The sequence below is a fragment of the Odontesthes bonariensis genome, chromosome 10 (assembly GCF_027942865.1).
Source record: "Odontesthes bonariensis isolate fOdoBon6 chromosome 10, fOdoBon6.hap1, whole genome shotgun sequence".
NCBI lineage: Eukaryota > Metazoa > Chordata > Actinopteri > Atheriniformes > Atherinopsidae > Odontesthes > Odontesthes bonariensis.
The window spans coordinates 29,454,218-29,479,485 of NC_134515.1; the positions used below are offsets into that span (position 1 = coordinate 29,454,218).

The 25,268-nt window shown below is 42.0% G+C and overlaps 4 protein-coding genes across 5 annotated transcripts in view; 2 read left to right on the forward strand and 2 right to left on the reverse strand.

Annotated features, from left to right (window-relative positions):
• LOC142389938 (inactive dipeptidyl peptidase 10) overlaps positions 1-3,210 on the reverse strand; it is a 33,507-nt gene extending 30,297 nt beyond the window's left edge. For both annotated transcript variants that reach the window (XM_075475192.1, XM_075475193.1), the window contains exon 1: positions 3,100-3,210. In XM_075475192.1, coding sequence (XP_075331307.1) covers positions 3,100-3,138 — 39 coding nt within the window. In that variant the 5' untranslated portion in view covers positions 3,139-3,210. The remainder of the gene's footprint in view (positions 1-3,099) is intronic.
• A 1,842-nt stretch (positions 3,211-5,052) lies between these two features.
• racgap1 (Rac GTPase activating protein 1) lies at positions 5,053-13,483 on the forward strand. Its single transcript, XM_075475194.1, has 17 exons — positions 5,053-5,183; positions 5,558-5,665; positions 5,777-5,979; positions 6,080-6,222; positions 6,437-6,506; positions 6,617-6,670; positions 6,777-6,854; positions 7,026-7,143; positions 8,881-9,023; positions 9,158-9,322; positions 9,418-9,513; positions 9,984-10,182; positions 10,539-10,644; positions 10,870-11,002; positions 11,877-12,003; positions 12,143-12,242; positions 12,378-13,483. Exons 2-17 carry the CDS (start codon positions 5,581-5,583, stop codon positions 12,451-12,453), a joined length of 1,896 nt encoding a protein of 631 aa, XP_075331309.1. The 5' UTR covers positions 5,053-5,183; positions 5,558-5,580; the 3' UTR covers positions 12,454-13,483.
• Positions 13,484-13,828: 345 nt separating this feature from the next.
• LOC142389941 (uncharacterized) lies at positions 13,829-16,686 on the reverse strand. Its single transcript, XM_075475197.1, has 5 exons — positions 16,502-16,686; positions 15,222-15,327; positions 14,893-14,999; positions 14,549-14,721; positions 13,829-14,444 (listed from the first exon to the last, which is right to left on the reverse strand). The coding sequence occupies exons 1-5, from the start codon at positions 16,656-16,658 to the stop codon at positions 14,166-14,168; spliced, it is 822 nt and encodes a 273-aa protein (XP_075331312.1). The 5' UTR covers positions 16,659-16,686; the 3' UTR covers positions 13,829-14,165.
• On the forward strand, positions 15,493-24,373 carry bin2a (bridging integrator 2a). The gene is made up of 13 exons (XM_075475196.1): positions 15,493-15,576; positions 20,350-20,457; positions 20,560-20,640; positions 20,797-20,851; positions 20,942-21,036; positions 21,190-21,285; positions 21,397-21,504; positions 21,597-21,682; positions 21,781-21,856; positions 21,937-22,019; positions 22,346-22,928; positions 23,035-23,110; positions 23,221-24,373. The coding sequence occupies exons 2-12, from the start codon at positions 20,374-20,376 to the stop codon at positions 23,086-23,088; spliced, it is 1,401 nt and encodes a 466-aa protein (XP_075331311.1). The 5' UTR covers positions 15,493-15,576; positions 20,350-20,373; the 3' UTR covers positions 23,089-23,110; positions 23,221-24,373.
• Positions 24,374-25,268: the final 895 nt, after the last annotated feature.

A 25,268-nucleotide genomic window follows, 5' to 3' on the forward strand; every position in this document is an offset into this window, starting at 1 on the left:
GTGAGGATTTTTTTTGGCAAACCATGCAGCGCTTAAAATGAAAATGGAGAGAGCTCCTCCATTGGCCAGCACTACTGTGGAATTTTCACTCAACCAAATGAAAGAATCGATAAGGTATAGAGTTGTATACGGTCCACTGGGAAACAAATAATAAAGGGAATACAGCCACGAACAAGACTTTTAGACAGACACTCTCCCTCTGAAAACCGTTTCTTGCCAATTTTAATATCTCATTGTGGAATGTCAGAGCATTTGTGCCATTTCAACTTCAAGATCAAACTTATCAGACCGCAATTGTTTATCAAACAGCTCAAAAACAGATCCCAACTAATTGTCTTTGCTCTCAATGTTGCACACAAAATCAAACCATATCATCTGTATTGATTGAGTTTGCACACTAGAAAAAAGCCAAAATCACGCCAAATACCTATACAGCGCGCACCACAACTAGGTCGTGCAGGATTCTGCCAGTGCTTACAATTCATAAATTAGGCTCAAGACACCTCCTTAACTCCATCTTCTGTGTCTTTGAGGAAGCCAATAATAAATCACATGAAGAGGAATGAGGGAACCAATTCAAGGCGCTCTGGGAGTCTGGTCTCAGGTTTGCATGTCTTCTAAACTTCCCCTTGTTGACACTGGCTGATAATGCTCATTACACACATGCCACTGACAAAGGCGTAAAAGAAATAAGTACCTACATAAATAGAGGCCGATCCATTGGCAGACACATACAGCCCTCAATATTACCTATGGGCTGATTTAAATGGTTTATTGTAATTGCTCACAAGGGAAATATGTAGATTAGTAGGTAACAAGTAAATATTATCTTGTCAATATTTCTCGCTGCTTCATTATAAATGCAGGTCGTCATTACAGCATACTGTAGTTTCATTATGCTCAGGATGAATGAAAACCAAACTGCTACAGTAATTAGATACTACCAAAGGAATTCCTGTGACCCCAATCACTGCATTGGGTGTTCTATTATCTTTCTTAGCTTAACAAAGAGGGAAATAAAAAGAAAAACAACAAAAAAAATAGCCCCAAGAAAGAGAGTAGGTGGTATTGACATCTTTTAGGAATAACAGGAATTCGCCCACGAGACTTTTGTCAGACAATGCAGCAAAAGCCTTTGTGAAATGAAAGACCAGCTGCTTTAGCCTAATGCTGCAAGGCTGCCCCTCTTTTCATGCTCCCCATCACACGCAAGGAAATTACAGTACAAAAGGATCCTGTGCAAGGGAGCTCCTCCATGGCATGTCCAGAGTTACTAAAAGTGGCTCAGTACCTGCCTTAGGACAGGAGCAGAATCACTAAAACACAAATGGGGGAGCTACGGGTGACCAGGCACAGAGTTAAAGAACAGGCCGATTCTCAGCAAACTGAGGCTCCTTTGAGAGACTTGATCAGTAAATAATATATATTATAAATAACTAAGCCTGAACCAGAGTATCAAGCTTTTCCTTCAGAAAATGATGGTATTTGCTTAGATGTTTGTGGCATTAAGCGCTGTCAGGTGGCAATAACATGGACTCTATCCCGTTTCTAATACCCAAAACACACAGACAAGTAGGTAACCCACATTACCCTCCAAACCACTGTCACACAACCACAGAGAAAACAGAGGCATTCCATATTTGAATCAAGGGCCGAAAGACAGAGGGGGTTATTTGCAGATTGTGGTTTGATTTGGCACATGTGACAGCCTATAATCCAGAGCAGAAATAATCAACCCTCTTACTGAAAATGAACAAATGTGACATGCCTCATTAACATCTTTACTGTGTAAAGCACATTGATAGGAGACCATAGTATGAAAGGATATTTGCAGGCAAAAGGTTAAACCCTGCAGCCTTATGTGGTCCTAGAGAAAAGGAAGTGCTGTAGGATTATGAAACAAATCCTTTCTTTCAAACAACTTTCAATGAGATTTCATCACGTTAAAAAAAAAAAGTATAAATATGTGCATTGCTTCATGGCAAAGGTCACCGTGCTCAGCATCTTACAAATTAGGCATAGATTACATACTCAGTTTATGCTCTCAAACTTCCAAAGCCCCACCAGAGCTGTACTGATCTCTCGACTGAAGCCCTATCCCATGGGGGGGTGACAGTTTGATCGTTCATTTGTTAACTTGGCAAGGTTTGAAATGGTTGCACCGCACTGTAGAGAGAGAATTGCAAGATTAAAATGTCTGGACAACGGCTTAAGAAGCATGGAAGAGAAACATTGCATATTAGTTACATGCATATATTTGTGAATGAGTTAAACCTGTGTGATGGTAAAGTGTTGATCTGTAATATCACACTGTATAAAACACAATGGCTATTGTGCTGGAGCAACACTTCTGAGCCATAAAACACATAGTCTAAATCTCCTCCTGTGAAGAAATACTCCTCACACCAGGTACACACAGTTTAAAAATAAACCATAGGAGTTGCGTTAAATCACAATTTAGCCAATATCAGTCACCACAAGGCTTCTTGTCTATTCAGTAAGAGCAATTTGGAGTGAGAGCATTAAACAGAATTGGTTGGTTTATTATCTTTATTCCATGGCAATCCACCCGTGTAGCAGAAGGTTAATAAATCATAGATTGCAAGCTGCCCGTTTGTCAATGTGCACATCCATGCTGGAGGGGACAGGCTGCTGGGATTCATTCTCATCATGGAAAATTGAGCTCGGTTAGTGATGCAGAGAAATGCTCTGCAAGTCTGCATGGGACGGAGAGAGACAATGCAAGAGTCACAAAGACTGGACGTCGGGTTACACCAAGCAGCACCGCACTGCACACGGTCAAGCCTGTCCGGCGGGAGATGAATACAAACGAAGAAAGTGTGAATGAGGGAAATCACTATTTTTTCCCCCCCACTGCAGAATACCCCCCGTCTATCTCTCTCTCTCTGTCTCTCTCACACACACACACACACACACACACACACACACACGCGCGCGCGCGCGCACACACACACACACACACTCACACACACACACACACACACACACACACACACACGCGCACACACAACATATTTGCTCCAAATCTAAGGGGGAGAAAGCAAAGTGAGAATAAAACAATCTGAAATACACACATACCAGCTCCGTGGTCATATTTTGTTGAGTTGTGGCAATCATTATAATCCGCAACAAGCTCTGCTGCGCGCGCGTATCCTCAGAACCCGCCGAGCAGCTGCACTGTTCTCTTGCGGAGCTTTTTCTGCATGCTCCTCTTCTTGCAAGTTTGTCTTCCGTGGGCTGGTGGTCCTCCCTACCTCACCCTCCCTCTCTCTCTGCTTGGGTCATTCCCTCAGCTCTCTCCAATCTGCCAATTGTCTATTGATTCGGTTGGAGATTCATCGCGAGGACGTGTTGAGTGTAAAGATATACTACAAACCACTCGAGCTGTTTCAGCAAAAAAAAAAAAGAACAACAGTATAACAATGAAATGTTCTGAATGATGAACAGTCAGTCTAAGTGAAAAGTACAGCTGTATTGTTATAAGTCAGTAGGCTATACTTATATAGTTTAATTGCGCACGTTGGATTCACCTTCATCTGAATGGTTGCCTATGCAGCAATGCGAAGTATTTAATATATCTGCCACCTTTATGACTCGTGCAGACATGTTGGACACATTCTAGCACATGTGGTCAGGCTGTGATATGTCGAGTCCAATTACCAGGGTACTGCAGGTAAAATCGGCTTCACATTTGAGGCATTTAAGCTTACTCTCGTGCTTACTTCTTGAGATTACATTTTCCATTTCTAAACCTGTCATCTCGAAGGTCATTTAGAATCATATTCAAATGTTTCTGCATTAAATTGTGTCGGGCCAACTAAAAAGAAGCTGACAGGAATTTGATCATAAAGCAGCATAAATAGTACAATATCACTTTGTATGACCATGAAGTAAATTGTACCTTTATTACCTTAAGTGTATTTTCATTATGAAAATGAAATGCTTGCACACCTCAATGAGAAGAAATGTACTAATAACAGACCTTGCAGTGTGGTGTGATTGTGAATGAAGAAGGACTTATTCCACCCCTGAATATTGTCTTCTTTTGTACACAACAACAATATCAACAACAACAACAACAATCTTCAAACACTGGTAGGCAGACACACATCCCATTTTTTAAGTTACAACAATGAATTTTCTTCTTCTTTAGAGCCCCCCCTCCACACACACACTGTTTATTTTCATACTCATAAATGTATACTTTGGGCTAACAAACATTAGATATAAGACAACTATAACTACACCACTGAACTCTAAATGTTACAGCTTAACGTGACACCGTAATAGTTTTCTTTCATTTTTTTATTGTAAATAGACAAAAAGGAAACAATAATTAGAGAATTCTTCATAGAGCTAATTTACACAAAAAACACAAACAATTTAATCAAATTCCCAGTTAAGACTAAAAAAAAAATCTGTTGTTTTGAAAAAGAACAATTGAAAGTGTAACTATGGCTCCAATTTTCAGCAGAATGAGCGAGTTGGCAGTTGTAGGAAACCAACGCAGGCTGACCTCATGTCACACAGGGTAATGGTGATACTTCTGACTACAAGTTTTTGGTCATCTTACTGCAGATACGAGGCGCTTTACTCCTAAGCAACAGCCATGAATACAGGTGAATGGCATTACAGCTACACTTTACAGTATTTCTAGTCAATAGCCATTGTAATTCCAACCGACACATTCTATGAAAAAAAAAAAAATCCCCAATTTGTACTTTATTATGAAAGTCTCCACCGGAAGTCTAATGTTTTGGTTCGAATCCCTCCCCCAGTTCTTCTTTGTGTCCGATTTTAATTGGTACGTAATTTTAATATTAGTTTATACTTTTAAACGGTGGTATATCTGTTTGTATCTTTGCTTATTTCTGTGTGTTCGTGTGAGCGTTTATACGGTGAGTGGCTGTTGCAGTTGTTTTATTTTTTTAAAATGAATACTCAGAAGTTGTTTCCGTTTGTCGCCTTGACGTTAGCGCGGCGTTCTTCACTCATTGGCTAGCGGCGAAATTTGAAATGCAACGCGCTCAGAATAGCTTTGTGTGGATGCGCAAGGATATACACAAAGTGGTTGGCCGCTACAAAAAGAAAAGGAGAAAAAAACAAAAAACAGCCTGCATACTGAACATTTCTGGAGGGCTTTTTGTATATAACTTTTCCTGGTAAGTTGCAAGCTGTTGGTTGGAAGTGTTTTGTAGCAGGAGAGATGAAGAAAAAGTTAATTTAACTTCCGTGTTTTTTTTCGTTAGCAGTTATCATGTAAACGTTGAGTGAGTGTAACGTTATTTCCTGGCGAGGTAGCGTTGAAAAACTAACAATAGGGGTACATCTAAGAAAATAAATAATTCAAGTAACGGAAGGATAATGGACTACAGCAGGACATTTTGATGTATTATGCTATTGTAAAGCAATTACTGGTATATCTTGAAAAACGCCCACACACGAGCTCAAATGTGAGGAATATACATTCACAAGCACGTGTACTGTTATCCTATGACTTAAATGTAAATCAACCTGCTATGTCTTTTATTTTCAGAGGATTTGGAGTTGTAGGACAGGATGGAGACTGCGGTGCTGAGCCTCCAGAGCTTACATGATAAGCTGAGGACACAAGTTGACCATCTCAACGAGAACATTGAACCCAGTATGTGGCCCGTGTGGTTCTTTGTCTTATCTTTATTGTCTCTCACTTGACCCAAATTCTTTACAGTCTTATGTAGTTGCCTGCTCCAACACTATGTGGATTTTCTCTCAGACTTCATTCAGATGGCACAAAACTTTGAAGACTGCCGTCGCAAATGGTTGAGGACCGAGCATGAGCTGGGATCTTGCAAAGACACGCTCAGAAATGCGGAGATGGAGAGGGGAGCCTTGGAGGTCAAACTGAAACATGCCCGCAACCAAGTAGATGTGGAGATCCGTCGCAGACAAAAGGCTGAGACTGATTGTGAGACCCTGGTATGTTTAATTCAATGCCACCCTCTGTTTGTTGAATCTTGGCCGACTGCTTTGTTTCAGCTGGCTCTCAATGTGAACCATTTGCATTTTTGTAATGCAGGACCGTCAAATTCAGTTGATCAGGGACCTTTTGACAAGCGAGGGATCCGCTAACAGCATTCAGCTGAGTGCCGAACAGCGTTCTGCTCTTGCCTTCCTGAACACAAACAGTCAGGGGGCGAGCAACCTGAACACCAGCCGAAGGTAAGAAACTCACAGATGAATATGTTTATTGAATACAGTTCCTGTTAGTGATGAATATTTCAAGTAATTTGCCCTGCGTTTTCTTTTGGGAATGCTTCCATATTTGAACTGGTAGTGTGCCAAATAAAACCGCTTGCTGAGATCTTTTGGACAGAGCTGCTGGTGTATGAACTCAGGTCATGCATTTTCTCTTGATCTCTCCCTCTCCCCACAGACTGCTGACAATAGATGAGTCCGCGTCCATCTTGTCAGATATCAGCTATGACAAAACGGATGACTCTCTTGTAAGTTCTTCCCGTTTCAGCATAGTCTAGTATTTAAGCAGGATGAGCATACTTTAAAAGTACCCGTCTTAAGTTTAGGATCTGACCCTGATGTGTTTGATCTGTGACAGGACTGGGACTCCTCCACTGTGAGGACAGTGCGACTCAAGAAACGAGAAAAAAGGGTATGTTAGCTACATGTGCACTACTTGTCTTTTAAAAATGAGAAGTTGGGGGGTGGGTTTATGCTGAATGCAAGTATAGGTGTCATGACCTCTGTCTTGTTTTCAGCGCTCCTCAAGAAACCACGTTGATGGTCCTCCAGTTGCTTCGAAAAGGTCTCGATCAACGGGCAGGACTGCAGAGAGGGTGAGTACATTGGCTCAATCCGAGTGTCATCGTCACCTTTCCATTGATGTGACTTTAAGACCGAAGACCAGAATTTTGTTAGCGCCTGAATTTAGGCTTGTTGCAGCCAGGTATTAAACTTTAAATAGTTTTGTTGCCTGTGGTTATGCTGACTGTCACCGATTGTAACAGGGGAACGAGACCCTCGTGACGAAGACAACAGTGACCGTCCCTACAAATGGAGGACCTGTTGAGGCAGTTTCTACCATTGAGACTGTTCCTTACTGGACTCGCAGCAGGAGAAAGACTGGTAAGATTCATTAAATTCCTTTCAAGTCTGCGTACACCACCTGGGATAAGCCTGCCCACTGGCGGCTTTTCACGATGCCCATGTTACTGTTTTCAAAAGCTTGTTTGCTGAAAATGGCAAATTTTGCTGGTCATCGTCATTGCGGCCTTGGCCAGGTGCCTCCCATGTCATTACGATGAGGTTTAACACTACAACTACCAGGATTTTTCTGCCTACCTAGAAGTACCAGAGAGGGGTCATTTGACCCAATACACTAATCACTCATTTTGTTATGGTAATGAGGCTGTTAGGGGCCGTGTGTGGGATGAGGGGTGAGGGGGTCACACCTTACAGTGGTAACAGCCAAGACAAACAGGGACAGACAGCTTCTTCCCAAGGGCTGTCGGCCTCCAAAATCACCACAGGTAAATAGCAACTTGCATGAAGATATCAGCAGCAAAGACAGATAGCACAGTTTGGTGGACAGTGTGTTACAGTTTTTCTCCATTGGTTTGGCTCATTTCTTGAAACTGAGATGTCATTCTCAAAACATGGACAAATCCCAAAGCTAATTTGCAGTTCCTCACAACAGAATGGCATTTATCATTGCTTTCATCAAATTTCAAATGCTTTTGTACATGTCTCAATCATTTAGTACATCCTTGCAAATGGCTATGTACAAGCATCCTACAGTAACACAATCAGCTTATATTTAGTACAATTTTCAAATGAATGTACCTTGCTGATCTATCCCAATTGGTTATCTATCGCAATTGTTAGATGGATAAATACCAGTGCATGTGGACTACTGCTTCATTTCCCTCAAGAATTTTGTGGTGAAAGAAGCTCCTCTCCAAGGAACGAAGATGCAGAGATAGAGCACTCAACCCACATTTCCACAACAAAAGGAGTGTCCGCAGGGGGTCCAAAGGGTCAAATGACCCTCTTGTGGGTCTTTTAGGTAAAAAGGTCAATTGACCCCTCCGCGGAGAAGTTCAATTCATTTGTGTAGAACCAACTAATGGGACTGATTTGTAATTTTCTTTATTTGAAAGGCTTATACCTAATTCTTTCAATTTACCAACAAAATTGCTTCCCACATTTGATTTCCTCTATAACTGTAACATACATTTCCCCCTTTTGATATAGAACAATTTCTACAATAAGAAAAAAAAAACTCAGAAGAAAGGCAGAGAGGTTTTAGCTGCATGTCAAGCAGCCACACTGTTAACATCTGTGCCGAAATGAAAGTCTTGACGTTCCGTATACGCATTGCACATATCGCACGGCTTGCATGAAACTGGCCTTGCGGACATCATTGTTTTTGTTGTAAATGATTGCATTCAGCGGCTCTGTACACAGAAATCATTAGTACGAAAGAGGACCTGGCGTTGGAAATGTCACCACAGCAAATGAAATTCTAACTTGAGGTCTTTGGCGTGCTGACGGCTCTGTTCTTTTCCACCATTGCATTTGCCTGTGTTCAGATATTAAACAAGAAAAAAAAAAAATAGTCTCAGACCACCACACATAATTTATGCTCGTGCTTTGAAGTTGACCCACATGCATATGTTGCCTCTTGTCTTAACGAGGGAACAAAAACTAGTGTCGGAATGAAAAGCAACGTCTTGAATAATCTTCGGTCTGGAAAGTCAGTAAATGAGCAGCACTTTTTTTTTTTTTTTTTTTTTAAACAGAAATCCTTGATATTTGAGGTGTCTAAGAAACAGGTGTTCATTTCCTATTTCTCCTGTTCAGCTGCCATGGAGTGGGACTCTGAATCTGTCAAGTCTGAGAATGTTTTCAAGCTACCTGGGAATCCTGAGGGAGCGTCGAAAGCTGAGCCCGGCACTCCACAGAGCCACGGATGTGTCCGTCTCCATGAGTTCGTCTCCAAAACTGTAAGTATGCCATCGGGACACTCCGGATTCTAGGCTTGATTTGATCAGATTTGAATAATTTCACAATATCATTTCATTTTAATGTTTGTACACAAAGTTGTTTTTTTAAGATTTAGAAAAACATGTTTCAATAGGTCATCAAGCCGGAATCCTGTGTGCCGTGTGGAAAGAGGATCAAGTTTGGGAAGATTTCCCTGAAATGCCGTGACTGCAGAGTGGTCTCGCACCCTGAATGTCGCGATAGGTGCCCTCTGCCGTGCATCCCCAACCTGGGTGGCACACCGGTCAAAATCGGGGAGGTATGAGATTGTGTTTTTTATTTTTTTTATGAACTTTTCTCTTGATTTGCAGGCTTCTGTCCGGTCAGCTGACACGGTTTCCATTCTGATTTCAGGGTGTCCTCGCAGACTACGTCCCAGTCACCTCACCAATGATTCCTCCCCTGGTGGTCCACTGTGTGAGTGAGATTGAACAAAGGGGCCTGCATGAGGTGAGTGGCGTTTAACTGTTGTGATTATTGGGAAGAAATATGAAGGATTTTAAAGCCTCACATTATTTTGAATTGATTCCCCAGAATCTGAGATGGAGAGCTGTTACTAAGGTTTTACTTACTGTTACCAGGAGACTGAATTTGTTATTGGTTTGTGAAAAAGCTCCAAGTCTCTTGATTGTTATCTGATTTTGCTGCCGTCTCTGTCTGTTGCTTTATGATCGGCTCCGGTCTCACTTTTTAACTTAACCCTTTTTTTCCTAAGCAGCAACTGTTTAAAATATTGGCTTTTTCTAATCTTAAACAAATGAACTTCTTTCTCTGCTGTTTGGAGGCCATATAGGCTTTTGTACAATAAAAAGCCTCGTTCATTCAAATGTACACCATGTACAGTTTCCACTTTGAAAGTCTAGTTCCTAAACTACTTTAACAGTATATGATTTATAATTGTGCTTGTCCTTTTTCTTGAGGCTGGTCTGTACCGTCTGTCCGGCGCTGATCGCACAGTAAAGGAGCTGAAGGAGAAATTTCTCCGCAGCAAAACTGTTCCCGTGCTCAGCAAAGTGGACGACATCCACGCCATTACTGGCCTCCTCAAGGACTTCCTGAGAAACCTGAAGGAGCCCCTTCTCACTTTCCGCCTCAACCGTCCCTTCATGGAGGCAGCCGGTGTGTGTTTTTGTGACTGAGCTGACGTGGGAGGAGGGGGGGGGGGGGGGGGCTTCATAGCAAGAAAACATTTGGAAAATGTGCTTTGTAGTTGTATTTGAAATGATCGCAATATTGTTAATGGAAGGCAGAAATCAAAGACGAACAGTAAATGCAAGTTCCTAACTGCTCCTGTTTGTTCTGAGCATTGATAGCTGGTGTGAATTGGTCTGTAACTGTAAAAGACTGTCAGTTTCAGTGGTTATTGCTTTTTGATCCTGCTTTTGTTTATCGCTGAAGTCGGACACGACTTAAGTTGTTAGTTGAGTTCTTATTCTTGTCCTCTGCTGACAGACTTGTTCTTTGTTCTCCTACAGAGGTTTCAGATGATGACAACAGCAAAGCTCTGATGTACCAAACAATTAGCGACCTGCCGCAGCCCAACAGAGACACGCTGGCTTTCTTGGTCCTTCACCTTCAGAGGTTAGCAGCACCCACTCTCCTCTGAATATAACACTGATTGAGCTTTGATGCCTTAAAAATTCCGGCAGCAAATTGGGATTGAGTGACATTTGCACTTTTCACAGTTCTGCTGTATCCTCTAAAATGAATCGGATTGAATAGCTTTAGTAAAACAAAAAATGTAAAACGTACAGATTTGGTATGTGGTTTCATGCACATTAACCGAGTCTTGAATAAATCCTACAGAGTTGCCGACAGCTTGGACACTAAGATGAACATCAGTAATCTGGCCCGAGTCTTTGGTCCAACTATTGTTGGTCACGGAATTCCTAACCCGGAGCCGATGACGATCCTCCAGGATACCAAACGACAGCCTAAGGTTGGTTTGAGGAGTCGATAATGTCTTTTGTATGCGTCTTATAATTGTGTGTTTGCTGCACCGCGGTTCAATCAAGTTAATAAGCGGGAAAGATTAGACATGGGTGCATATATCTGGGAATGATAAAACGGGCTGCTCGCATTAGGAGTTGAAGGTGTGCAGCTTCACCTGCAGATCTCGATGTAAAAGCCTGTTAATGCTGCTGTTATCACCTTGTTATATTTACAGCCGATCCACCGACTGTCTGAGTCAAGTCTCAGGTATATAGACATGGCTTTTTTTAAAATGCATTTTTTTTCCTGCAGGTATCAATAAAATTGCAATTGGCCGAGGGCAAACGTTATGTGCAACTCATTTTCATGCAGTTCCATCACTGTACGTGTCCGGTTGAATATTTTAAATGTTAGATAACCGGCTTTTGAAAACGCATCAAGGCTGATTTTGATGAGATAAAAGCAGTTCTCTTGTGATTTTCATTTGAATTCAGCAGAGCAACTCAGGATACGTGAATATTAAAGGGCCTTTGCAGCATAAACTAAAGCATATGTGGATGTTTGATTGGATTAGATGTCAATTCAATTCCAAAGAATATAAATGAGTCTTTTGTAGGAAATTCCGCACAATTTGGATTTGATGTTAAAACAGTTTTGCTTGTCGAAATAAGGCCCATTATTGTGATCAATAAGGACGACAAAGGAACTGGTCTTCTACAACAGTTTTAGGGCTGTAATGTTACACACCAGGAAATCATCATAGTCCCTTGAAATGTTTGATAGTTGCTCTTTAAAGTCTGGCCCAAAGCAACACTGTTTGACTAGAATGAGGCAACACACTGAAATAAGCTCATCTAACCTCATCTCCGTTTTCTATTTAGGTTGTGGAGTGTCTGCTGGCTCTGCCGGTGGATTACTGGGGCCAGTTTGTGATGGCAGAAAACGGGCAGCCAAACTTGGACCATTTGATCATCGAGAACGCAAACTGCTATGCCACCCCTGAGAGAAGTATGTCGCCCCTTTAACCGTCTCCCATGCCGCAGCGCTTGTTTCAGTATAGGCACATTTATTTTTTTTTAAGTTATTCACTGTCAAACATTGCATGGAAGCCTGAGGTGGTAATGTTGATTGTTTGGAATTGTTGCAGTGAGCATGCTTGGACCTCTGACCACTCCAGAGCACCAGTTAAACAAAACCCCCTCCTCCAGCTCCTTATCTCAGCGAATGAAGTCCTCGCTGACACCCAGGTAAACACGCAGCACAACCGCACCGCCGTGCCCAGCTTTAACACTGTCATAATCCTGTTTAATCAGTGGTGCAATGTCTAGCTTTACCGACTATGACTCCTAAATAATGATTCATGATGTGCACTTTTATTGCAGGTTTGGGAGCAAGAGCAAATCGGCTGTTGGATTTTCTCGCCAAGGGAAGTTCTTTGCTTCTCCTCTGCTGAAATAATACAATCCAGCTGGACCGACTCCACCTAAAAACAAGCAATCCATTTTTGCATCGGATGATAGTGATACACTTCCTCAACATGCTTATAATCATCTTTCACAACAGCAAAAAGGTGGATTTTGATTGTTTTACATGTCTAAAAGGGTAATTCTTCTTCTTTTTTATTACTAAATAGTAGTTTTCTCCTATCTACATACACCTGTTTGTCTTTAGAGGTGGGGCTTTTACTAAATGCTCGACATGTCATTCTCATTTCATATCATAAAATATGAGAATGTGCCGTGTTCATAAGATGCGTGCTCATAGATGAAAACATGTACTGTATGCACTATTTCATTGTGACCTGCTCCTGCGTGTAATCATTTCTTTTAAAAGTTCCTCAGCTCATGTTTCACTCAGAAGCTGAGGAACGGATTGCTCGGCATTTCGTTTTAAAATGTAATTTAACCCGTTTGCATTTGCATGACATTTTAGTGCTGATGCTTTTTTTTTTTGTATTTCATTTGTTTTGTATTTGATTGGGATTGTCCTCATCAGCCAGTGATTTGTCTTATTAATGTTTAGAATACATGCCTCTTTCCTGTCATACTTCAACTACCAACCGTTACAGTAAGATCTGGAGGAGGACCTTTCTCATAGGCAGGATATTCATGGCAATTAGTCCTTTTTTTTTTTCTGTAAATGTCTTGAAGAAGTCAAATCTTAAGTTGCACTGCCAGGTGATCATCAGACTCTAACCTTGGGTTTTGTTTGGTCATTTTGCTCCTCCAGCATTTATTGCTCTGTAATGTTTATTCTGTGGGAGGCTGCCTATGGGTAATCCCAGGAAAAGGGCAATTGCTTTGTAATAATAGCCAGTTCAGTTACAGTGGCATTACCTGATTGTCTATTTACACATTTTGTACACAAATGTGTCCTGAATTTCATATAACTTATGAAATACATTTCTAACTTTCACACAAATGTCTCCCGTCCTTTTGTGTCGAGCTTCATACTCTCCCTGCAATCCTTGACCTCAGCACTGCATTCAAACGTGGGAAAACCTATAAAGACTTTTACGTGCAAATGATGTGCACTAAATCAAAGGCATCTGAACTTATCCCGCATCTAAAAGGCGCCCTGGAAGTATTTAATTCACTTTCACACGTGAAATGGAAATGAGAACAATTTCCATGTCATACTTCATTAAGATGACTGCATAGACCGTAATTAGAGTAGCACTGAACAGCAGTCCTTTAGACGCTAGAGTCCCATATTTGAGCTCTCGGAACAATGACGCACTGCTGTAATTGCAACTTGAATGTCATCATAAAACAGGTTTACATATTAGAAGCTCGTAACGCGTCTGCTTTTATGAATGTGACACAATGAGGATCAAATTTCGTAGCCCGTTCACATTGTGAAAGTGATTGAGGTTACACACAGTATGAGGCTGTTGCAGAAGATTTTCCTGATCTGAAGTGTAATAAAGATTTTTGAATATGTAAAGGAAACAGCCTTCCCTGGAGAGTGATGCTCCTTCCTGTGTGTCATCAACGCCTTCCCTCACTCCTCGATAAAACCAAGTGTTTCGGGTATATTCCCATATGAACTAGTGATTCCGTTAACAGCTTTCCAAATTTATAAGACGGCAACTGCACGAGTATGTCTTTTTTTGTGTGTGTGTAGTTTTAATGTGTAAAACAGTTGGCAACAAATTACAACAAACGACATCAAAATTTTGCCCACGGCCAGAGGAGAGGAGTGTTCTTGACGTAGTCCTGGAAAGATGGATCGGACCCCCACTTCTTCATTGCCTGCTTCTCTAAGATGGGAATACCGCTGACGTAACGTAGCAGGAACCAGACGAACAGGGGGGACGCCACACTCAGGTACTGGGGACCCTCCATCACTGACGAGGCCGAGAGCCAGAGGCCCGACCACTGCAGGATCTCTCCAAAGTAGTTAGGATGTCTGCTGTAGGCCCACAGTCCACTCTGGATGAACTTTCCCTGGAGACGTGTTAAAAAATTAGGCAGTCGAGTTATTACACCCAGTGAATGAAGCATCAGTGCAGCTAAAGGGTTGAATAACGTCAGGGGGTCTCTTAACTTACAGCATTATCTGGGTTACGCTTGAAAAACCACTTTTGCTGGTCAGCAATTGCCTCTGTGGCGAAGCCAAGGCCCCAAACAGTCCAGCCAATGTAGTCCCTCGTCCCCAGAGGCACATCACGCTTCTCACTGTTCAGCATGAGGGTGGGCAGGAGGGTCATAAATACCCACATGGCTGAGAGAAAAAAATAATAAATTATTATCCAACCAGCTTTGCTTCAATCCCTCCTTGAATAAACGAATACAAAGAGATAGTAAGTAGACAGTGATTTATGAGGGGCATGTTTCAGTTCACCTGGGTGCAGAGTTGGTAAAGAGAGGGAGGAGTTAAGATCACTTCAAGTACCTTGAACAGTCCAGTATACAAAGAAAGTCCCTGGGCTCTCTCTGACATTGTTGAACCTGCGATCATGACCGTCCTTCATGATCCGCATGAAGAGGAATGTCCCCAGTCTGCAGAGAGAACATGGTTAACATTCATTCACATTAACCAGGGCATTATTCATTAACTTGAGTGACCTGACTTTAAAGTTTTATATTCATTATGTCCTCCTTTGTCCTCTCCAAGGTCCCTCCATATCACAACTTGGCACAAAACTGTGTGTGAGGAAATAATCTCTTCCCTCCGTAGTTGGGGTTTATTAAGCTGCCACGACATTTAGGGTCAGTGCATACCTGAGTCCCCATGCTGTCACCAACCCGGTCTGCACCTTCTGGCGGGTGTGTCTTGCTCCTCCCCAGATACGACTCAGGTGTGCAAGTAGTATAAAGGTACCAGAGCCTGCAAACAGAGAGATAAGCGGTGCACACTCTGGGGCGGTTGGGATGTGGGCATGGCGAATGACTCTACAACTTGTTGCAAAGTAAGGCGTGTCCAATAAATCTTTTACCCAGGATACTGCAGACAATTGGTTCCAAAGTTCAAGGGTAAAAATATACAGGAGCACAGAGCGGCGTGGAGAACCACAAGAGGACGACTAAAGAAGCGTTGCAGTGATTGATTTAAAAACCCTTTCACTGGTGTCAGCAGGTAAGTTATGCTGGTCCTAGTGTGACAAATGATTGGAAACAGACCGATTTGAGTTCTGAGGCGCACTTAATCCTGACAGGGTGAATCAATTTGCAAATCTGCAACTTCCTCATTGGGAGTGCACTTAGCAGCCCTTTTACGTGTTACATCAAATACCTATACCTAGACTTAAAATAACTCTGAACTCCAAACTGAAGGCTCGGTGGCAATTGGTGATTGTTCCCGTCATCAGTGTGATCATTTTTTTTTCTCAAAGAACTACTGAATGACTTGGTGCAGGAGGTGGAAAAGAATGGTGAAGACGTTTTAGTACAAAACCCAAACCTACTCAGCTCAGTATCAGACAAGAATCGGATGACGCACGTTTGCAAACGGATGTAAAATACTCTTTCAGTTACTTAGAAGAGAACTAAATCTCGTTATAACCACTTTAAAACAAGTTGCCACTGCTGCGTCGAGGGTTCAATGTGATTTTTCTATTCCCAGAAAACATCATCAAATGACTGGTGCTGTGACCGTCTTTAATTGGGGACCACAAAAAGCCCCCTTTTGACTTCGTAAGAAGGGCCGTGATTGTTCTCTACGGCCCTGCTGGCTCAGGCGCTGATTGGATCTGCGCGCTTCTTAAGCTGAAGGAGGAGCTCCCCCTTTAGGCTCGTTTCACAACAAACCCCTTTCAGATAACCCGGGTTTTGTAATGATTACATTTCACCATCTATATAACTGTGGCAAAACCACAGCTTTTGTAAGTTTTTAAACAAAATAACTCAAATCACAGAGGTAAACAAGATTAATTGAAGCTCGTTCTATCGCTTGATTGCGATTCGCGTTTCATTCGAGTCGCGAACCAACTAATAAGCAAGGCTGCAAAAGCAGCTGTCACACGGGTCGAATTGCTGTTCAGACAGCGTGTATTTTGCGTTACCTGCTAAATCATAAAACTTCTCGGTTTTGAAAGCTGCGGCCAGAGCCCAGCCAGCCCACTGGATCCCCAGGTCGGTGGCGGCACACTTTACCAGAGTGCTCCCCATGATCATGTCCTGCAGCTCGGCGAGCAGCACAGTTATCGGCTGGTTAGTCATGTGGCCACTCCTCCACTTCCCGATAAATATAAACAATTTTGGGCAAAGTTCACCGCCGCGACATTAATAGGAAGTGTGTTTGAGCGGGGGAACTCTGGGTAGTGTAGTTATAAGGGGGATCAGTCCGTTCACGGCACAGGTTAGACGTAATTAGGGTAGATGGGTTGGGTAACCTATGTAATCCGATTACAAAAATAGGTAACTTTAAAAATTCTAGACAACAACTGAAAAGGGGTTAAAGTGCAACACAGTCAAGGACAACTTAAAGCGATGATCAATGATATGATCAATGATAGTAATTTGTAATCAGGCGGGTGGACTGTGGAAGTTTTTCTGTGCCATCAGAGTTTGAATACGAATTTCTAATATCGAATTTTTACAGCATCAAAATCAGACTTTGAATTTGAAAAACCAACAGTGTAAAAAAAAAAATTCAACTTAAAAAAATTCAGTGGAAAAAAATTCAACTTCCAAAAATTCAGTGGAAAAAAATTCAACTTCAAAAAATTCAGTGGAAAAAGAACCAGACTCAACAGCCGGGTAAACAGGGAGAAACAATCGATCCCTGTCTCAATTCATCAGATCAGCTCAATAGATATTGAGTAATATCTATTACTCAATTTTACTAACACAAATGGCAAATAAAGTAAACTCACTCACCGAAGCACCATCACCCGCGTTGGTGGACGTGGCTGATCTGTCCAATGGAGCGTAACCACAGCCCTTTTACAGACAGCCGTTCCACTTCCTATTCGCCCCATTATAAAAAATTTGGCTGCAGTTCAGTTGATTTTCTCTGGGGGCGCTGGCGAGCGAGTGCAGAATGACCATTTTCCATAGGGCTGGCGCTAATAACTCAAAAAATGTCCCCGCTAGCGGCTGAAACCTGAATATAATACTGTGATTTCTGACAGAGGGATGTGGATTTATATCGAAAGTACAATAACCTGGGAGTTATATCTTTCTGTTTTCTTACAGGTCTGGCATTTGCGAGTCAGTATCCGCTAGCATCTAGCTAATGGAATCTGAAGAACGCACGGCTGATTACGACCGGCTGCTTTACGGCACTCGTCCACTGTGCCAGAGTGCTAACCTGGTGCCGCTAACAACAACCAAAGCTAAACCAGAGGCTAGTCAGAGAGTATGTAAAAGGGCTGTGCTGAAATCTGTAACTATTTGAGCTAACACCTCTCTGCTAGCTCAGCGCTAGGACTGACCATGCCGTAAAGTGATGCCACATGCGTGACGTCACTCGGGATGCAATACTGACAATAAATGTGTATTTTAAACAAATCTAGTGAGTCTAAAAAATCAAACCAAGTGCCGTTTGAAAGGATAATTTATCCTGCCTTTAGGAAAATTAAAATGAAAAAATATAAAAAATTCTATCAAAAGCAATGGCTGCATCTAAGGTGGATATCATAGTACCACCATAGAGTTCGGCGTGCTCTGCACTGCTTCGTTGGCGCCCCTAGAGTGCAGTACCACCCGGAAATAGCCGCCAGTTTTCCCTCTCCTCATAATAGAGACTCTCTGGCGTAACTCGATTGGCTGCCGTTGGATGAATTGAGACAGGGATCGATTGCTTCTCCCTGTTTACCCGGATGTTGAGTCTGGTTCTTTTTCCACTGAAATTTTTTAAGTTGAATTTTTTTCCACTAAATTTTTTTTTTCCACTGTTGGTTTTTCAAATTCAAAGTCTGAATTTGATGCTGTAAAAATTCGATATTAGAATTTCGTATTCAAACTCTGATGGCACAGAAAAACTTCCATAGTGGACGAACATCCTGAGTGCTTGCCATGACTACCGGGAGCAACGTCCTCCATTTTTAATCCTCCATTTTATTTGAATAATAATAAAAAATAAAGCACTCATTTTGTAGTACAGCATGAAGACTTTTTTTTCAAAATATAAGTTGTAGTATTTTTATGTTTGATTTTTTTTTTTAAATAAATAAATAAAGGCGTTGTCCAACAGTAGCGATTCGATTAAAAAAAAAAAATATCAAGTTATCTTGAAATGAGATAAATTGTCTTTTTTTTTTTTTTTTGGAATTCTGGATTTTGGTGCAGGAGGAACACAAATCGAGGGATTGAAATATAATTCGACTGTATATTCAAAAGTAAAAGCACCAGCAAAAAAAATGAGCTGCCCAAAATCAGAGGATGTTATGGAAAATTCCCAGAAAAAGAGAATGAGTGGAATATTTCCTTTTACTTGAATTTTTTTTTTTAATCGCAGACTGTATTAACTCGGGCCTGCAACACATTCCAAACAAAACAAACTTGGGACTTGTTGTTACCCTTCTTTCTCACAGCACTTAAACATGTTCTGGCATTTAGTATGCACAGCCCCAAAGAGTAGGGTGTTATTTTGCCTCTTTCTTACTGCAATCATGTCTGAAGGTTTGCAACAGTTTGTGGTCGTTGTTGCACTTTATTCCATTTCACTCGTCCTCATTTGAGCACAGATCAGGAGGCAGGACGGACCGGTTCTTAAAACCTTCTTCTTCCGCAGAAGAAGTGTGAGGAATGCGGTTCTGCATGGTCTTGTTGATCCATGGATGCAGCACAAGATTTCGTCTCGAGGGCAGCATCTGTTGCTCTGAAATCTCAGAGTGCTTTTTGTTTTAACATAATGCGCCCATCCCAGAAGTGTAAATTAGCTTTGCCAAGAGCACTGATACAACCTCATTCCATCAGAGATTGTGGACTTTGGATTTAGACACCCTGGATGGTCCTTTTGGTCTTTGGTCCCAAGCACGCATTGTTAATTTCTTCCAAAAAAACCCAAACCCATCTGTGTGATGGTCCATCCCAGATTCCTCAGAGCCCAGAGGTTGATGCCACATCAAGACAAGGTTAACATAAGGCTTCTGTTTTTGCACAGTAAAGTTTTACATGGCCTTTGTGAATGTAAGTATTTCACTGCCACAGTAATCCCTCACCAACGTGTTGACATCAGGTATTTCCGAATGATATTTCTTGATGCTGGGCCGTCTGAGGGATAGCCTCAGTCCAGCCAAGGCTCGCGGCCTTGCCCTTTACGCGCTGAAAATCCTACATGTTCCGTGACTATCTAATAATATCAGAGGGGCTGTAGAGAGAGAAATATGCTTTCTTAGGAGAACACTGTTTTTAATAAGTTGAAGGATTCCCCCACGCATTTGTTGACAATATGGAGATCTTCTGCTCATCTTTGCTCCTCAAAGCCTCAGCCTTTCACAGACACTGCTTTTGTCTCAATCATCACGATATAAACCTGTTGACGTCCCTGCTTAAAGAACATTATTGATATCATTATTATCGTTATTGCTATAACCTCACAACTATCCCCCATTCCACCTTTTTGTTGAAATGTGTCACAGGCCAAAAAACGGATATACATTAATGCACAAAACAAAGTTATATTACAAGCTATTACAGTCTTTACCAATGTGATACTGTTGCAGATCTACAGATTACTATCATAATGACACATGCAGGGACGTGGAGATATTTTTGTCCATATGCAAATATAATGCAAGACTCCCGATCTCTGGACACTGGAACATATGTAGAACAATATCTTCATCTGGAATTTTAGCTGGAATCCAAATGTGATTTTTTATTTTTTTTTTTTTCCTTAGGTACAGCGTATATGGTTCATATATCATTGTAATGTTCTCTTTTTTTTCGTGTTTAACCACAGGAGTGATAGCAGACAAGACCAAGGATGGCAGAGAGCACAAGTCCTAAAGGCACCTCTGGTGTCTTTGCCAAAAAAGTCCAAAGACAGCTGAGCAGAGGAAAAGAAAAGGTGCCCAACCTGTGAACTTTTGTGCCCCCCCCCCCCAAAGAAAAACAAGAAAAAGAAAGAAAAAAGGAGATTTTGATTTTTTTTTTTAATGCTTTTCTGTAGGTTCTGCAAAGGCTGGGAAAGACAACAGAGACAAGAGATGATCAGTTTGAACATTGCTTCCAACTGTTCAGTGACCAACAGGTAATTATCCCTTCACAAAATGGTAAAAACCTGTGAATTTGTGTTTGAGTTTGAGCAACTGAGAATCAACTTTGGTGGGGTTTATTGATTCCAGGCGGTGGATCAAACATCATGAAAGTAAACACTGAAAATCTTGCAAACCTTTTCTGTTCACAGACTGACGGGAATCGACTATACAAGGACTTCAGGAACTACATTAATGCAGTTAGAGGTGAAGCATCTCATATCTTGAAGATGCAAGCGCAGCTGTCGATTTGTGCCCTCTGCAGGTCTCAAACACGACACTCTGCTTTTTTTACAGACATGCGTGAAGCTTCAAGACGCCTCTCTCAATCTCTGTTTGACGTTTATGAAAGCGACTGGGTTGGGGAGGAAGATTTGGGAGCGATTGTAGAGGTCAGTGGCAACAGCTACAGCTCTCACAGAGTGCATTTCAATTTTAGTGCTTAAGCAGCAAAATAAATGCATCGCCAGGGGAACAGAGACCCTTTTCCCTCTCTCTCATTATGCATAATCAATGCAATATTTATGCCGGGCCGTTTAATGAAGGGGGAAGACCTAATGTGGAATGACTACGAGGTGAAGCTGTTGGACCAGGCCGTACGCACCATGGAGTCTTATGTGGGCCAGTTCACAGATGTCAAGGTAAGGCAATGAGGAAGCAAGCATGCAGGCATACTGAAGTGAATGTATGGGCAAACCCACAACACGTGCGCACACACAGATAACATACGTGGATCTTTCTTTAATCCGTAGGAGAAAGTTTCCAAGAGGGGAAGAAAACTGGTGGACTTTGACTCTTCCCTTCACCACCTGGAGGCACTGCAGACAGCTAAGAAGAGGGATGATATCAAGATAAACAAGGTCAAGTCATCTCTATATCGATGCGTAGTCCTTCATTTGTTGAAATATATATATAGGACATTAAAATGAACTATTTCTGCATCCTTCTGCAGGCAAAGGAAGAGATGAAAGCTGCCAAAACTGTCTATGAGGGAATCAACAGCGAGCTCAAAGAGGAGCTCCCTGTTCTTTACGACAGGTCCGGCATTATAGATTTGCTTTTTATTGCCGTTAGATTTCTGCGTGTGATTTGCAGTTTTTGTTCATTACATGTGTGAATGTTTTTTCTTCTTTTAGCCGTATCGGATGCTACGTGTCTGTATTCTCAGCTCTGGCTAATTTACGAGACATCCTCTATAAGGAAATGAGCACGGTATGTCTTGCTCTGTCCCGGCACACAACGTTCCTCGTTATGAAAAAGTTTTTTTTCTCACCATCCGTCTCCTCTTTTAGCTTAATGGAGATCTGCAGAGTGTGGTAAAAGAGCTGCAGGCTCAGCATCCAGACAAAACGTTTGCCGTGAGGGGAGTGCAGAAGTAAGTTTTTTTGTTTTTTTTTGTGTTTTGTTTTTCCTTTGAGCTTTAAATTTCGAGGTAATTTGGCAATTTAAGGGAACAGTTTGTCCTTTGAAAATTCCCCACTGAAACTCCACAGACCACAAAACACTTTAAATGATCTTCCCTGTCATTGGGCCTTAAAGAATTGATGTTGACAAGATTTATTTGCAGCTTAATTCTGTTTTCTGGTTAAAGAGATCTACTGCACGTTTTTTTTTCTCCCTCAGTGACAACAGGTTCCCCACAGTAAGAGCTGTGCTTATTTGATTAGTTGGTGGTACTCACACTCTTGAAACATATTTCAGGTATGGCTCCCTGAAGAGACGGACCCTAATGTCCCCTAAGGCGTGGAAAGCCAGTTTTTCTGAGTTTCACAGGAGCTACAGTCCCGGGCAGCGACATAGTTTCAGGTCCCCAGATAAGCCTTGGAAAAGCACTCTGTCCAGAGAGAGCAGCACACTTCGATCGGTCTCCTCCCGATCGTCGACTCTGGAGGACCCTCTGTCTGAGTCCAGGGAATTGGATGTGGCATCATGCCACATTGAGAACCCTAGCTCCGCGGCAAAAGAGGACGCTGCTGCGGGGGCATCAGGAGAGGAGCTCAAGTCTGGTGAAGAGAGCAACCCGGCTGAAAAGGAGAAAGGCTCGAAAGAGCACAATAATAAAGGAGATGATGAAAAAGCTTCACCAAGCGAGAGCAGCTCTGAACTGAACGACTCCTTTGAGTCAGAGAGTTTGGAGCTGTCTGCGGTGGGCAACGACACGCTGCACATTGAAGAGGAAGACGACGGCCCGGCAAACCTTGACACTGCTAAAGCAAATGGACTGGAAAACGGTGGCGTCAGTGGGTTTAACTCTGACACTAAGGACCTGAACATTCCTCAGAAGGTTCGTGGTTTGATCAACACACAGCTGAGGCATGCCGCTGCTTGCTTTTACTTTATATTTGCCAATGTTATGTGTCAGGACTCTTTTTTTTTGTTGTTCCATCTAGGATGCCCCCGCTGAGAAAGCGGTATCCAAGGACTCAAAAACCACAAATGTTTAAAGTTTTCCCACTTTCATACGAGGTTTGTGTGTTTTTCATGCGCACACACACCAAACCGCGCCTCAGTTTCACTCCCCTTTCTTTACCGATTGTTTCTGTGTTTGACTCCTTTTTTTTCTTCACGAATCCCAGAATGCCGGAACAGAACAGCAGAGACGAGACATAAGACGACAGCTGCTCACCAGGATAAAACTTCGAGGACAGCTGCGCTGATGAGTCCAAGTGTGGTCGCATGACAAATATGCCGCTGTTGGCTTTCTGCTTGATCTGTTAGTAAAATCAACATAATATGGTGTTCTGGGGAAAACTCATTGCTCTGATTATCCACTTACAATAAACCAGCCATGAACTCCTTGAAATGATTAGAAACGGAACCTAATAGCGAATAGAAAAGCACTATAAGGGTTTACATTGTGAAGAGGATACTGACTGACTACAACATGATGAATGTTTGCTGATGTACTGTGTTAAGGTCCCAGTTTCAAAAGGAAGTGAGCTACACTCCGCCCCCATGCCACAGACCAAAAAACTGAAACTTAATGAGTTGTGGCTGTGGCCATTTATTTACTTTTATCTTGGTAATTTCATTGCATTTGACTACTTTTGGAGAAAATAATTGGATGTATACTTGAGGCTCGGCTTAAATGCGAGTCAGTTTTAATTATACCACACATCACATAATTCTGAAAAACACCTTTTAAAATGATTCTTGCACTCAAACTGAATTGTAGTGCCTGGTTTAAATTGAAGTATTAGACCAATGAGTTAATTCAAGGTTGAAATAATGAACAAATGTGTACACAATAGGTAAAAAATAAATTATACTAATTGCAAATTGAGTCAGTGTAATGGTCTCTCTGCCAATGGGGGTTATTTGGGGGTGTGGGGCTAAAATGTTGGGTGAATGGATGAAATGTGTGTTTTTTGTGATGATGAATCAGTTGGGAATGACCTGATCAGTCAGTGACAGACTGTGAATGACAAATGCTTCTCTGTAAAATATCCCTGTGTAAAATGCTGACCAAGTGCATTCACAGACCACAGAGGTTTTTGAATGACAAGCAGATTCTGCAACAGGTCGTCTGAACACGCCTCTGTGACATGAACTCTGTGGCTTTTTCACCGTCAACTTAAAAAGAAAGCCTCTACCAATCTTTATGAAGCAGGTGACACAACACAGCCGAGTACCTTCAGATAACAATGCCTTATGGGATCTGAATGCTTAATGCGAGTAATGATATTCGGAGAAATAAAAACAGCAGTTAGTAACCCCCTAAAAAAATCATCTGTGCTCCTCAAAAATGTAAACTTCAAGTTTTTGCCATTAAAAAAAAAATGTCATGACCTTAAACTGGCTTGGATATGAAACTACAATTTTTTTGCTCACTCAGAGAGATATAACGTGTACGCTAACTTGACCCGTCCACGTCACTGTCAGCCTGCTGCTAGCAGCCGCTTACTCACCTTTTCGGGTGGAGACCTACCGGTGTTACACCAACACCGGCAACTGGCCGCTCGGCCTGTCGGCCCAGCCGACTTTCACAATAGCTTGTGCTAGCTTCTAATTTCATAGGTGCCTCAAAGTGCATGCAAAAGTATTATAAAGCCCTTCCCACAAGCAGTCAGGATTTGTTCCTCTAATATTCTTCATGGAACTTTCAAGCTGTCTGACTTCACGTTTTCAAGACTCAAGGTGGTACGCTGTGGATTCGAGGCAGCGACAACCATTTTGGCGTAGGACCACTTTAACAAACTACACCCTATAGATGTTGTTTCGTCTAAAGGCGTTATTTGAGAAACATGTCGGGATTGTTTGCTTTAAACACATTGGTGGTCGAATTTCGAAACTGAATTATTCAAAATTAAATGATATTACAGAACACAAATCTGTTTATAATCCGGCAAAATAGAGGGGAAATGAGTTTCAAAATAAGCCGGCCCAATTTGTACTCACTTTATCTCTGTGTTTATATCTGAGGCCTCTCTTGAAGTGCCTCAGTCCACAATAGACGATCTCTGACGTGGAAAAAGGGAGGAAAAGGAGGGGCGGAAATCGAGAGCGTGTGCGTCTTCACTCACGAGTGCGGAGAGGAAAACTGTCTGCACTTACTGCATTTCACAGACACCTCCACAGAGTCGCAGGGCGTATAAAGTTCGAACTTAAAATAGCAGCGTGTGCT